Source organism: Ostrea edulis, chromosome 7 (genome assembly GCF_947568905.1).
Source record: "Ostrea edulis chromosome 7, xbOstEdul1.1, whole genome shotgun sequence".
Lineage (NCBI taxonomy): Eukaryota > Metazoa > Mollusca > Bivalvia > Ostreida > Ostreidae > Ostrea > Ostrea edulis.
The window spans coordinates 4958084-4973133 of record NC_079170.1 but is presented as its reverse complement, the minus strand read 5'-3'; the positions used below and the strand labels follow the sequence as shown (position 1 = coordinate 4973133).

Genomic DNA, 15050 nt, shown 5'->3' with positions numbered 1-15050 from the left:
ATAGCTGTAGGAAATACAGGGTGTAGACTTGAACTTGAAATAAGTTGGAATACACGACTGAACCCTTTATGACGAAGAATGTTGCTTATGTTGACGGCATCTATTCCTTTGCTTGTAAATTGGAGCTTAAGGAACTGGCAAAATGATTTGAAAGGAATATCATCAATGGTCCGTGCTGGTTTAAAGAGCCTGTGATGGACAACATCCATAATCATAGAGTTCAGTCTTTATTCAGGTGTTGAAAAATCCAAGTATAGACTAGCCATAGCTTCTTCAAATAACGTCTGTAAAACTCTCAATGAAACAGAGTAAAGTTTTGTACGAATATGATGTGGACCTAATTGTCTGTTGACGTAAGGCAAAAGTGAATCAAACGTGACATCATTTATACTTGGTCTTTTATATGAACGATGTCCATGACTGCGTTTCCATCTTTGGTTATTGAGAAAGAGTCCCATCACATTCACGTTATTTCCTTGTATTTCATAGATTAGTTATCGCATTGCTATCAATTCGTAAGATAATTGTAAATCCCTTTTGGCATTAGGGGATGCTTACTCCTCAACAGGGGATGCTAACTCTTCCTTCTTTGCACCGGGTCACACGTCTAGTGTATCGTTATGTTTGAATTTTGATTGAATTTTATGAATCGACCACTGTTTGTTGATTGATATTTTTCATTATGAAGAATCATAGAAGGTTGTGCCGTAAATAGAGAATTAAGATTACTATACTAATTCAATGACACGCTATAATACTTCTGTTCTAGAAAGAAATGTTTATTGACCACTTCGGATGTATTTAAACATTTTCTTCAATGCAAGGTGAAGATAACGAACAGTGATCAATCTCAATGCGCTAGTGACTGAAATTGCACTGATATTTTTTTAGAAGGTAATATATGAGATGGCTGCGCTTTAACAAAGAATTTACTTCAATGGTTATGGCCGTAATTGGAAAACAATATTGGTGAGGATTACTCATTTTCAGTGACCTAGTTTGGCAATACAACCTATCATTGGGTAAAATGCTGTCTAACGTGTTTCATATCGATTGTTAGACAGTTCTTGGCACACTGATTTTGAATACGGATAACTCCGTTTACCGACCTGATCAACATATAGGGCTCACGGTGGGTGTGACCGGTCGACAGGGGATGCTTACTCCTCCTAGGCGTTAAGAGTAAAGGAGTAGGTTCTTGTTACAGTGACGGTAAACACACCAGTCTTACTGTTGTATCCGTCCCATCTCTGGTATATCCCGGGGTGCGTGTTTGCCCAACTTTCTAGTTTGTATTGCTTATGGGAGTTATGAGATTGATCACTGTTTGTTATCTTCACCTTTCATTTTACCGTTTTGTTGGAAATAAATGAAATATGTAAAAACAATTAGGCTGATGCTTCCAAAATATTTATTCGTAAAATGTTCTTTTGAGAATCAATACATAAATATTTTCCGTTATTGTATTAAGAATCCATTGAAGTTGGAATGCATCCCGCTAGCGATATACTGAAATTCTCTTGGCCATGTGTACACCTTGATCCGTACTTTTTCGCCCTTCTTCATATCAAGAACATTTTCGGAGATCTTGACCCATTTTCCTACCCATCTAGTCCACCAATATCCAACTTGCTTTTCATTATGCAGTATCTGCAGCCTCAAGTAGTCCGATGTTCTGGAGGGTGTAGGCATACCAATGTTAAGAGTAAAGGAGTAACTTCCTGCTACAGGGGCGGTAAACACACCAGTCTTGCCGTCGTATCCGTTACCTTTATTGGTTGTAACACCTCCAAACTTAACGAAATTCCCAGGCGCCAATTTTAGATTTGAGGATGGTTGAGCCATGAAAGAGACATGCTTTATACCTGAATGTTTGAACAACATGATTTAGACTACAAAGTTAAATTGACTAGTAAGTTAATTATTCTTAAACTTAACGCTTGTCTCATCTGGGTGTCTGTTAAAAGTTTACTTCAGTAAGTTTATGAAATAAAATCATAGAGCATGAATACATTTTGTTTTTAATTGTACATCTATTATATTATTGATTACACAAACCTGGGATATTTCCATTAGCGTGTTTCAAGGCATTTATCTTGGTCTCCATAGAAGTAAATCTGTCCTTTATGCACTCTTCAAATTCGCTGAGGTGAAGACCACATGAGTTGGCAGACTTCGTGCAGATGTTGTAGTTTCTTATTTCATTCTTACACGGACAGTCAGATCGAGACAAGACAACCATACAAATCAGCAGATAAACCACCTGTAACATTTTAACGTTTCACTGCAAACTTCAACGTGCAAATATTTCGAGTAGCATTTTGTTTTCATTATATATAGGTTTTTGTTTTACAGAACGTAAAATCTAGCTGACCGTGCATGACCACTGATGAGAGGATTTCGTGCCTTAAATTGCAACATGAGATTATAGATTTTGTGATTATTTTATCATTTGATAGACCTGAACACTTTTCTCTTAATAATGGGGAACACGACCTTGTCAATATATGGAGTGACATGTGTGAGAATGAAACACTTACATTATGATTCAGTATGTTTTGAGGAAGGTTAATAAGACATAAAATGATGTAAGCATAAATTATCAGTGGAAAACATTCAAAATTGGAATTCAGACTAAGCATGATTAGTGCATATCTATATGTTTTTTTCTTCAAATATTTCAATTTTAAATAGCTCTTTTTAAACATAGAAAACCATAAAATGTTTAGAATGATCAAAATGTCGCGGGAGTGAATCACTTCTGCATCTGCACAATGACGAAGATCCTAACGACTTGTAGTCCTCCCAAAAAGAAGTCAGAGAGGGCCACATTACTGTAGCTAATTTAGATACTACATTCATGAAATTAAATCAATGTCATACACACCTTCAATCAGAGTTTTCCCTATTTACAAAAAAGTGTCCCTGTAAGGAATAGAAAATTAAGAGTATACCAGGGATGGGATCGTATGCCTAGGAGGAGTAAGAATCTCCTATTGACTGGTCAAACCCGCCATGATCCCTATATCTTGCTCAGATAAACAGTTTAATCCGTAGTGAAAACCAGCCTTCGTATGAAACACGTCAAACAGCATCCAACCTTATTACATATATTTGTAAATTAAATCGTTAAAACGGCGAGAGGTGACTTTATGCATGTGTGTGTCTAATCAATAGCAGCATTAAAATCGTAGAGAAGTTAAGAATGATTTTGGACACCCTCACAAATCAAGGTTTTGTGATTACGTACCCTCCACACAAACCCTTGACGATTGTAGCTTTTCAAATATGTTAAAATTAACTGTCCAATAGAATGTTATCTTTTCAAAAGGAATTTCGGACAGCACACAAACGTGGCCGATCTACATCGTCTAGAGAGAGGAAACGGTGGTATTTATTTAAGTTGTTGTCATTACATATGCGACAAGAAATTGAAAACATTGACGATTTTGTCATCTTTGGTTCGCAGCCATCATTGTTTACCTTTACCACGTGTTTAGAATGAGATGTATGAGGCATCGGTTCATATCACTAAGGACTCAGCCTACACTAGTTCTAGATATGTCGTGAACATCCCTGGTAATTATCTGAGAACCAGTTGTATAAAATGGAAATGATATTGACAATGTACGTGATCACAAAGTGGAACTCTGTAGTATCATCTCCAAAACTTTGTCATTAATGGATGATCAAAGATTATGAAAAACTACACTTACGATAGCATCATCATTTAAGTAATATTGGGGTTGTCAATGTCTCTAAATATCCTCTCACGTTTTCTGTGAGATCTTTTCATCACTATAATGACTGTCGGCATGTTTACAAACTTAGATTATTTACCCTGTCCTAAAGTTAGGACGAACTTATAGCGAGGCCGTCAATTTTCGATGGTTTTAAGTAACTGACTTAAGATTAATTAGGTATGTCCTAAGACATACTTCGAACATCGCTTAGCCCTAAAATAACTTCTTGATCATGCCGGCTGGTTGAAAGTTTCACATGTGATTTCAGATTGTATATAAAGCCATTCAATATTGGAGATATGGATGTTTAAGAGTTCTGAAATTGTAATTCACTGCTTCAGATTTTTTTTCCTTCTAAGTTCTGCTTTGAAAAGGGAAATAGTTTACAAAAGATCCACAAAGTAAGAATAAACAAAATAATTGTTGCTTCAATATCTGAGTCAATTATCTTGAATTGAATGTTAAAACTTCACTATTTCAAAGGACACGACCCTCGTCGTTTTTCTTTTTGCACAGTATGTAACAGAATTCTCAGTTTCACAGCATACCCTTTCGTTACATGTCAGACGCGAGTTCATTTCAAACATTCTAACATTGTAAAATTCGAAAGACAATCAAGAAATACCCTATGCTGGTCTATTTGATTTTCTAGCTTTGCATTTCAAGAGACGGAATATGACAGCAATAACTAGCAAGTTCATTGTGAGCATTAAACTAATGTTTAAACGTAAACTTTAACATTAAATCACTATCAATCAAAATATAAAAAATGTTAAGCAAAATTTAGTTCAATACACTAACATTATTTAAAATCAAACAAATCCTGTCACTGAGTCCATGTTTTTTTTAGTCCTGATGAACTTGATACTATATGAATTAGTGTTAAGTACAATACAGTGTTTCATTTCAGTAGAGGAGCTTATTTCCAAATAACATCAATATTAATAACAAGGAATCACCACCACTGCTGAGCTCCAGTTTTCACAAAGACACACAGCTGTATATGGCAATAAAACAACGCATTGGACCAATATTTGAAATGTACGAAACCCAGCAAGAGCAAGATTCATTTAAGATTTTTAGGTCACCTGAATTCATTCAGGTGACCTATTGCTATTTGTTTTTGTCCGTCGTCGTGCGTCGTTCGTTAACATTTGAACATTTTCAGCTTCTTCTCTGAAACCCCGGAACCAATTTCAACCAATTTTGGCATATAGCATCTGTGTATGGAGGGGAACAACAATTGTGAAATTCGTGGTCCCTGCCCCCCTGGGGCCTGAGGGGTGGGGCAAAAACCATCAAAATGAGTGTAATTTTAAAAAATATTCTTCTTTTCTCCTGGACATCAAGAAGCCAAACTGTGGGCATAATTATAACGAGCGTTGAGCCTTCTACCAAAATTGTGAAATTCATGGCCCCTGGGGCAGGGGTTCTTGTATTAGGGTGGGGCTCTATTGATCATATAGTGAAAATGTAGAAATTCTTTGAAAATCTTCTTCTCTGTCTCTGGGTATTAAGTAGACAAACTAATAGCATGGTAATAATGAGCAAGGATGCCTCTTTATACCCCCCGCAACAAGTTGTGGGGGGTATACTGGAATCGAATTGTCCGTCTGTCCGTCCGTCCGTCTGTAGATGCAATGGTTTCCGGGCTCTAAAGCATCATCCTTTCCACCTACCGTCACCATATCATATATATGGATTACCCATGGGATGAAGATGTTCCCTATCGATTTTGGGATCAAAAGGTCAAAGGTCAAGCACACTGGACATCGAAGTAGCAATATGGTTTCCGGGCTCTAAAGTGTTATCCTTTCCACCTACAGTCACCATATCATACATATGGACTACCCATGGGATGAAGATGTTCCCTTTCGATTTTGGGGTCAAAAGGTCAAAGGTCAAATGCACTGGACATTGAAGTAGCAATATGGTTTCCGGGCTCTAAAGCGTTATCCTTTTCACCTACAGTCACCATATCAAACATATGGACTACCCATGGGATTTAGATGTTCCCTATCGATTTTGGGGTCAAAAGGTCAAAGGTCAGTCGCACTGGACATCGAAGTAGCAACACTCAGAAAAGAGGTAGTTTATACCTATTACCAACACCCTTTTGTAGATTGGGGTAAGCGGGGGTATTCTTAGTGAGCATTGCTCACAGTACCTCTTGTTAAAAATTGTGAAATTCATGGCCCCTGGATCAGGGGTTCTGGTGTTAGGGTGGGGCTCTATAAGTCATATAGTGAAAATGCATTATTTCTTTGAAAATCTTCTTCTCTGTCTTTGGGTATTAAGTAGACAAACCAATAGCATGGTTAGGATGAGCAAGGATGCCTCTTTTAAAATTGTGAAATTCATGGCCCTATTGATCATATAGTGAAAATGCATTTTATTTCTTTGAAAATATTCTCCTCTGCTGCTGGATATTAAGTAGACAAACTAATAGTATGATAATGATGATCAAGGATACTTCTTTCAAAACTGAAATTTATGGCCGCTGGGTCAGGGGTTCTGGTGCAAAGGCGGGACTGACCACATAGCTATTCAATGTTTCTTCCATCCAAAAGTAAAATTCTTATATTTAAACACAAACCTAATTCAAACATTGGAAGGTTGTTACATGATACTCAGGTGACCTTTAAGGCCCCTGGGCCTCTTGTTAGTAAAAGCAACCTAATCTATTCTGACTGCTTATACTGTATTCCATAGGTCAATAATATAATTCAATTTTGTGTATGAAATCTAATGTGTCACATTTCTTATTAATTTATAACATATGGTTTACTCAACAAAATATATGTATCTTAATTTCATTCATATGTACATGTATGTACCTCGCTGTTATGTTATCATATTCAACATTTTTAAATTTAGCATAATAATAATAATCAGAAGTCTAGGAATAGATGCATGCTGACCACGTCAATGGTGAGGTGTGGAAACTTAAACACAGCGTATGGTGGTTATTGGACAATTTCAAACTCAAACATGGTACACTTTACAGCAGGATATGTTACTGACCATCTGTGCATCTGATATTGATTAAACTAGTCGACCATCATTTAAAAGAATGTCCTTCAAAAGCAGTGCGTACGATAGTGCATATTTTGTACACAAAGTGGTTTCAATAAAGCCCATGTGTTGATCTTGACAGATGTAAGACAAATGTTAAGTAATCCATATATCTAACTTCCAAATCACACTCTCCAATAGTTCAACAAGATTAATGAAGGTGAATGTTTTTTTGTTATTTCATTCTTTTAAACTTTATTTGAATGAATATTGGATTACATATATTATATTTCTGTGTGTGAATGTTTACACTAAAGTGTTGGCGCGATAAACAACCACCACTACTGTCTCGAGTACCCTAAGTAGTTCACAACGTGTGGCACGTCACCAAAAGCTGGCGTCGATCCTACATGAGGGAATACTTATCAAATGAGACTTAAAATACTACACAGACTAGTGTGACTTTTGAACCCATCTATCGTTTTGTTTAATGCGACAAATACATTGTTGAAGTCAGTTGTTATTATTGATTGGGATTCGTTTCCATGGGATATGTCATCACTTCAAAACCTATAATTTTTTAAAAGATTCGTAATGTCAAATGAGAGTATCTGACTGTAAAAGCGTACCTTTATTACCTGCTGTCAGTGTTTACATCATCTATCTTCTGTATATTACATGTGGTATTGATACGGTGTATTTTCTTTGATGACTAAAATCAAGGAATTTCCCCACATATGTCTGTCATATCAATAGGCGTGTCTATAAAGTTCAAATTCTATAAGTTATTGCATGGCATGGAAACGTGTGTGGAAATAAGTCATAAAATAAGTTTGAATTTGAAAGTTACTGCACAATACACATGACAAAAAGTAAAATGGAAAGATGTATGATTTTTCGTTTAATAAACTCCATACAAACCGAAAAATGTATAGAACATAAACAAAAATACATCTCTTTTCTAAACTCTCCAAATGGGTATCCGTTGAGTCTGACTCTCTTGTTACAAATGGATTTTGTTGGTGTGACTTTCTTGTTACTGCTTGCTTCACTTGGAGTATTCACCTCATCCTAAGAATTTTCTGTGGTTTAAAGGTAGAGCGTTCGCTCCGCATGTGGAAAGTTGGGTTTATAGCGCCATATTCGTTGTAGAGTTAGCATATTGTGATAGTTGCTGATTGTTGCAAATAAAAATGTAAAGTCTTCTTTAACTGGCCATAACTGTAGCAAAGAAAGAAAGAAAAAATATTAGGAGAATGAGGCATCGAACCCGGAACCCTTGCATTAAGCACTAGCTAGGGGATCTAATAAATAAACTAACCAGGCCAATATATTGAGTGTGATAATATTACTACAATTAAAAATTTGAATCAATGTTTAAAATCATACAAGAAGTCTTCCTATCAATAACTTCATAGATAATGTCAGAAACGTCTAGTACGTCCTTGATTATGTATACAAATGATATTTCAATGCAGGTTTATCTTTCCCTTTTTGAAAAGGAACAATGCAAAATCTGTGTCCAATTCAGACAATAAAAAAAGAAAAGAAAATCTTCATAAAATGTTATTTTTTCAATGCAATTCCTGACCAGGTAGTTGTAAATTAAGAGTAGTATAGGAGTTGTCTTTCCTTGATCAGCTGGTATGTGGGTGGAAGTGATGTCGATGGGTGTTATTAAGATATATCATTGTTTTGACAGAAACAAACCCTTTTCATTTCGTTAATTATAATTGTGAATATCAAACCCGAGAGTGATGTTTCCAACTTTATATATAAACATGTCAAAATAACAAATAAGGGAAAAAATACAGAAAGCCCGAAGTTCTAGAGCACACTCAGTTTCAAAATATTTGACGTCTATGGGAATGGCATGAAGTTTAACAAGAGGCCTACAGGCTTCATCGGTCACCTGAGTACTAGTGAAGAAGTATCACTACTCCTAAGGGCTATGAAATCTAGAAAAAATATCCTGTTCTGAATAGCTAAGCTAAATTCTAATGTTCAGCAACAGTATAAAACAAGATGAATTCTTAGAACTTCAATACCCTCAAAAGTGCATACACTGATGAAAGGCTGTACATAATATAATAGGTGTATTAACATCAAAACATTAAAAGATATGACTAACTTGGACCCATCTTAGAGTCAAATCCCTGGGTTGTGAAAAATACAATTTTGTTGTACACTATTTTCTGCTATTCCATTGAATGCATTTAGATTTTATACAAATCAGCAAACTTATACATGCATACTATATATTAAGGTCGGCCCCACCCTAATTCCAAAACCCCTACCCCTGGGATCATCAAATTTACAGTTGTGGTAAAGGACTACCTGTTCTTTCTAAACATTCATTTAATTTCAATTTAGTATCAATAAACACTAAAATAGATGTTTATTTATTTACACATAAACACTCTATACCAAGTTTGGCTCCACCCTGGGGTACAACCCCTACCCCTTGGATCATGAAATTTACAATTTTTGTAGAGGCTATCCTGCTCTACATCACTATGCATTTAATTTTTCTTGAACATGTGCGGTTGTAGAGAAGAAGATTTTCGAAAATTGTTCAACTTCTAGCAGTTTCCCCCGCCCCTAGGGCCCCAAGGGTGCAGGAATCCTAAAATTTCCAATTTATGCCCCCCTCGTTCCAAAGATTTTTCATACCAATTTTGAAAATAATTCGACTGGTAGTTATGAAGAACTTAAAGATGTCCATTGTTCATACATTTGATAACTGACCATTTTGCCCCCACCCTAATACCAAAACCCCTACCCCTAGGATTATCAAATTTATAATTTTGGTAAAGGACTACCTGCTCTTTCGAAATATCCATTTAGCTTCAGTTTAGCTTCAATAGCACTAAAGAAGATATTATTACACTATATAGTAAGTTTGGCCCCACCCTGGGGTCACAACCCCTACCCCAGAGAGCATGAAATTTACATATATAGAATTTACTCCCCACTTGTTCCAAAGATGCTTCATACCAAATTTGAAGAGAATTGGAATGACGATTATCAAGAAGGAGTTAAAAATGTGTATTGTTCACACATTTGATAACTGACCGTTTTGGCCCCACCCTGATACCAAAACCCCTACCCCTGGTATCATCAAATTAACAATTTTGGTAAAGGACTACCTGCTCTTTCTTAATATCAGTTTAGTTTTAATTTAGTATCACTAGCACGAAAGGAGATGTTATTTAAGTGTTTTACACATAGACACTATAAAGTAAGTTTGGCCCCACCCTGGGGTCACAACCCTACCCCGGGGATCATGAAATTTACAATTTTGGTAGAAGCTTCGTTGCTCATCATTACTATATACTCACTTTTCTCTGCTAGGTGCCCAGGTGTAAAGAAGTCGATTTTAAAAGAAATTCAATTTTGCAGTTTTACCCCAAAATTAAGGCCCCCGGGGGCAGGGGGGGGGGAGGTCATGGAATTTACAATTTCCAATCGCCTTCACCTACAGATGCTACATACCAAATTTGGTCCTTTCCGACAAGTCGAGAAGATGCGATTTGTTTACAATAAGATCAGCATAAAATTGTGTAGGTTTCGGTGTTATACTTATAATAGTTTTAGGCCCATTTTTATCATTTTATGAAGATTTATAATTATTATATCTATTTATATCCCATTCAACGAAGGACATCCCCCTTCCGAGAAAATACGATATTGATCTGATATTTTAAATGTTATTATTTTTTCCTGTGATTATAGAAGTCAATGTTACGACTTTGTGTAATAATTTATCAACAGTTTAAATATTGATATACTGACATTTCAAAATTAAGGATTATCTCCCTCATCCATAGCTATTATCCTTAGACGAATTTGACTCCACTTTTTTGGCACACTGTTTTTCCATATAATAGCTCTAAAACTTCATTGTTATTTCGGATTTCAAACATTTCGGTTGAGCATCACTGAAGAGACATTATTTGTCGAAATGCGCATCTGGTGCATCAAAATTGGTACCGTATAAGTTTTACATGTAAAGACACTTGGAAAAACACGAAAAGGTTTTTCTTTATTTTGGTTGAATATGTTTTGTGATGACTATGTCAGATATCGAGTGGTCCAGGACTGTTCTGGGAAGTGTGCGCCTTACAAGTTCAACATTCTACCGAAATTAGGTTGTACACTACTTAAAAATGTCAAAAAAATCAGGCCACTGTTTACAATATAGGAGTTTTTCTGTTTGGCATTCATATAGTGCATTATGTTTTCAATTATTGCGTTTGACGAGAAGAAACGACACGTATTCAAAATTTTACCTTAAATTGTCGCACACGACAAAAACTACTATTATAAACACATTCACAATACTGATTTATAAATATTGAAATTATGAACGACCGTTCATTTTGTCTTTGGTCAACTATTCGGCATGAGACATTACGATTGCATTCGTAAAATCATTATCTATTTTTAATACGGAGAGAGTTCAGTTATGTTACATGAAAAACATTTAATTTGGAGCTCCAAGTAACTTCTTAATAAGCAGGTGTTAATCACTGTATATGATACCAATAGATATAACATAACTAATGCACAAAATTATTAAAATATATTTTTAGAATGCTCTTAAATTCATTTCAATCAAAGATATCGCTCATTCAAATAATATGTGCAACAATTCAAACACGTATTAAAAAGTACTTACTCGTTGGAATATCATTTAATTCTGATTTCCCGCGCTTGTGTAGGGTTTCATCTGGTTTCATATTCATATGTTGAAAACAGAGTTTATACTATGTATGAAAATTTTCAAGCGAAACAAATTTTTTCACAGCTTAATTTGAGCAATACATCTTCTGTACTCCTTAAGATCAATTAACTGAATATTACATAGTTTTATTATTATTTCGACAAATACACCATACAAATAGCTAAGAAAATGAATAAAAAAAAAATATAAATTCTACACCCGATATGTATCCATCCATATTTCCTGTTCAATACTCTATTTCATAATCTGAAGTTTTGCATGTGTACATCATGGATATAAACAAATATATATGGAATACCAAGAAAGGGAGAATGTGGGTGACATTTTATGTAAGTCATATTGCCATTCCAATATGTAAAAAAGCCATCAAGTTACCGATTTCGCTGTATGTCAAAGAAAAAATCTCAATAAAGTAATTTGAGATATACCATAAAGAGACCCTCAATATTAAACACAATATAACGTTCAATTGAAAAGAAGGAAGAATCTACCCATCAAACATCTATTATGTCACGTTTACGTTTTACCTTAGATAACATGTTCACAATCAATATGTTGTTTTCTCTCTCACGGACTAATTCCTCGTTTAACATTGTGACACTTCCAGTGTCCATGTAAGCAGAAAACCCTTTAGCAGAACAATTCCCCATTGTTCCTACATCTTCACTTTCACGTTCCTTTGAATCTGCAATAATATCAGCTACCGGCCAGTTCTGTCTGTAATTCTTTATTGCGTCATCAAAGAGATTTTGAAACCTCAGACTAGAGGTGTCTACTTCCACGTCAACGGGAGGCTTGAAGAGAATGTTGCGGAAAACCCATGGTAGAAAACCTCCGGCGAGTGTGGCCAGCATTTGATTAACACCAGAAACTGAGTATTCGTTTCCAAAGGCCATTACAACAATTATCACAAACAAAAGAAATAGAATAATTGTCAAAAACTGACGCAGGGCACTCACTAAGTTTTTGTATAGACTTCCAGGACAACCCACGTGATCAATGTAGGCGGATTTGAAAAAGAATGTTCGAGTAATGTGAGGTTTATCGTGATTATCTAAGAATAACAGAACACGTGGAACTCTCCATTTCAGGACGCCATTATACATGTGAGGGAAGGGGTCCATCGGTAGAGCCTTGTCTTCATGGTCATCAACGCTGATCTGGAAGGCAGTATTCGGTTGACTGTCTTCCGTCTGCCATGCCACCTTGTCTACCTGTTCTTTCGCTCTTCCGAGAAGTGTCTTGTGAATGACTTGATTAAAAGTTTGATATTTCTGAGTAACACTACCAAAGCAGTCTCGAGCATACAGCGACAACATGAAGAGTAAGGAAACGTATTTCAGAGTTTGAGAAGCATTGAGAATGACACCAATCAAGGTGTAGACTATCATCTCAACGAAGAAAACAATTACCTCAACAGCTAAAATTACACAGGAGACCAACGCTAATATGCTCAATAGAATGGCAATAAATTGTACAGCACGAAAGCCACCACTGGCTATTGTAGACAGACGAGCAACAGTTTCTCTTCTGGGAAGGTCATATTCGCCCATTTTCTCTTTCAATCTGGTTACACATTTAAAATTTGGGAGTATCACAATGATCAGATGACACAGTAATCGCAACGCGATGTTAAGTGTTGGTATGCAATAAAATGCTAGAACCATGATAATAACTGGTAAAACGAACATCCAGTATATTGCTATGATGAAAAAAGCGAAAACTCCACACTCCTTGAATGGATAAAGCAAAGTTTTTATAGCCCGTCCGAATGATCTCGAATACGAAGATTCATGCATGTCTCCGAAGCACTTTCGAAGAACTATTTCAATGTTTCGTTTCAATTCTGAACTTATCAATTCTAGAAGTCCAAATAGAACGCCGTCTGCTATCAGGACAACATAGCAAAAAATAAAGATGCCATGAACAGGTGTTAAAAAACTTAACATGCTGCCAGAAAAGTATGCAAAGTGGACTGCTAACTTGCGGTCACGTGCAGCATTGTCCTTATCATCGTGTTCACTGTATTCATACCGATAGAAAATGGCTATTCTCAAAATCCATGGAATCATGACCACTATACATGAAATAATGAACATAAGTTTTTGTAAACAGTGATACCACTTTAAATGTTTTATAATCAACAGAGTTCCTCTGAAAGGTTCCAGCATATTACGGTTGCAACATGGTTTTAAAGAATCCCTTTCCCGGATTTGACAACGAAAAAACGAATCGTAAATGGATCTGATAATTCCAACTGGAACGTCGTTTGGAGGAATTAAACGCTCATGCTTAACGTTGAGATGTATCTTTGAAAGGGTGAGTGCATAAACAGTATCTTCATCCATCTCATCCAACTGTTCCTTAAACGCATTCATTAGCGACAGGTCGTCAATGTTCACAATATTTTTGTCCATGGGTGGCGGGTTGTTTCGGTAAGTCTTCATTACTCTGACTTGGAATTGGTTATCACAGTTGAATTCGTACTTCAAAGTTCTGTACTTGTCTTGATACCACGCCTTGGGTATAAGATACGGACAAAACATAATGACAAGGAAGTTGATAAAATATATGCAGTAGAATAAAAGACGGACCCATATGTCTTTCACAAGTTCTCTACATACGATATTACCTTTAGGAGTTTTAGAACAACACACGTGGTAGAAAACAGCCCTGTTGTTTACATTTTTGATGTGCATGTTGCAGACATGTTCATTGTCACTAAGACTACCACCAGCTCCGTCTGGTGAGATTTCTTGGAAATCATTCAGTAAAATATGTCGAAGACCTTTCTCTACTTCCTTTATATCCCTTTGTAATAAGCATCCTATTGGTTCTTCCTGTAATTCTACTTTCATATTTTCAGTGCCGTAACTCAGAGTTGAAAGTGAAAGTATTTCGAAACCCGTCTTCAAAAACAGAAGTCCTTGACCATGCCGACCAGTACTTCTTTCCCAAAGAAAAGGTTTGTAAATGTCAGATTCCGATTCTCCCGGAATCTTTCCGGAATGGTTTCGAAACTTCAGTTCATAGATGATAAGTTTGGTTCCGGCATCTAGAAGTTCTTTGATATCGTGTCTTAGCATTTTAGACACAGGCGTGACACTGCAGTTGCTAAATAAAGTTACCAAGAATTCTTGATTCAAAGATGACGAATTCGTAACTGTCACTTGATCCACACAATCTTTCTCGAAAAGACTCAAGGTTGGTTGGAAAATGAAGATCAAAAGCACAAACCCAAACAACTCCATTTTTATGTTTGGTCTGAACACTTAAGTGTTCTACATGCAATTTATGCTTCGTTTGGTAAGAGATTTTAGATAATTTGTTCACTGTGCACCATATCAATTAACACTGAAGGTTGTATTTGTAAAGCAGATATTACTGTTCGTTATCTTCACCTTGCATATTTAAACGTAACTGATTATGTAACCGGGTTAAAATTGTTATACCTATTTATTATCAAGATTATGATATTTATTTATATGAATTACGTGGGCATGCGTGTAATGTTTATTCAATGTAGGAGCAAAGATAGGACTTGA

At 35.9% G+C, this 15050-nt stretch overlaps 2 protein-coding genes across 2 annotated transcripts; both read right to left on the bottom strand.

Annotated features, from left to right (window-relative positions):
• Positions 1 to 1394: 1394 nt before the first annotated feature.
• On the bottom strand, positions 1395 to 2306 carry LOC130047720 (uncharacterized). The gene is made up of 2 exons (XM_056143099.1): positions 2059 to 2306; positions 1395 to 1865 (listed from the first exon to the last, which is right to left on the bottom strand). Exons 1-2 carry the CDS (start codon positions 2270 to 2272, stop codon positions 1459 to 1461), a joined length of 621 nt encoding a protein of 206 aa, XP_055999074.1. The 5' UTR covers positions 2273 to 2306; the 3' UTR covers positions 1395 to 1458.
• Positions 2307 to 11999: 9693 nt separating this feature from the next.
• Positions 12000 to 14756, bottom strand: LOC130047591 (uncharacterized). Its single transcript, XM_056142919.1, has one exon. It carries the CDS (start codon positions 14754 to 14756, stop codon positions 12000 to 12002), a length of 2757 nt encoding a protein of 918 aa, XP_055998894.1.
• Between the last annotated feature and the right edge of the window lie 294 nt (positions 14757 to 15050).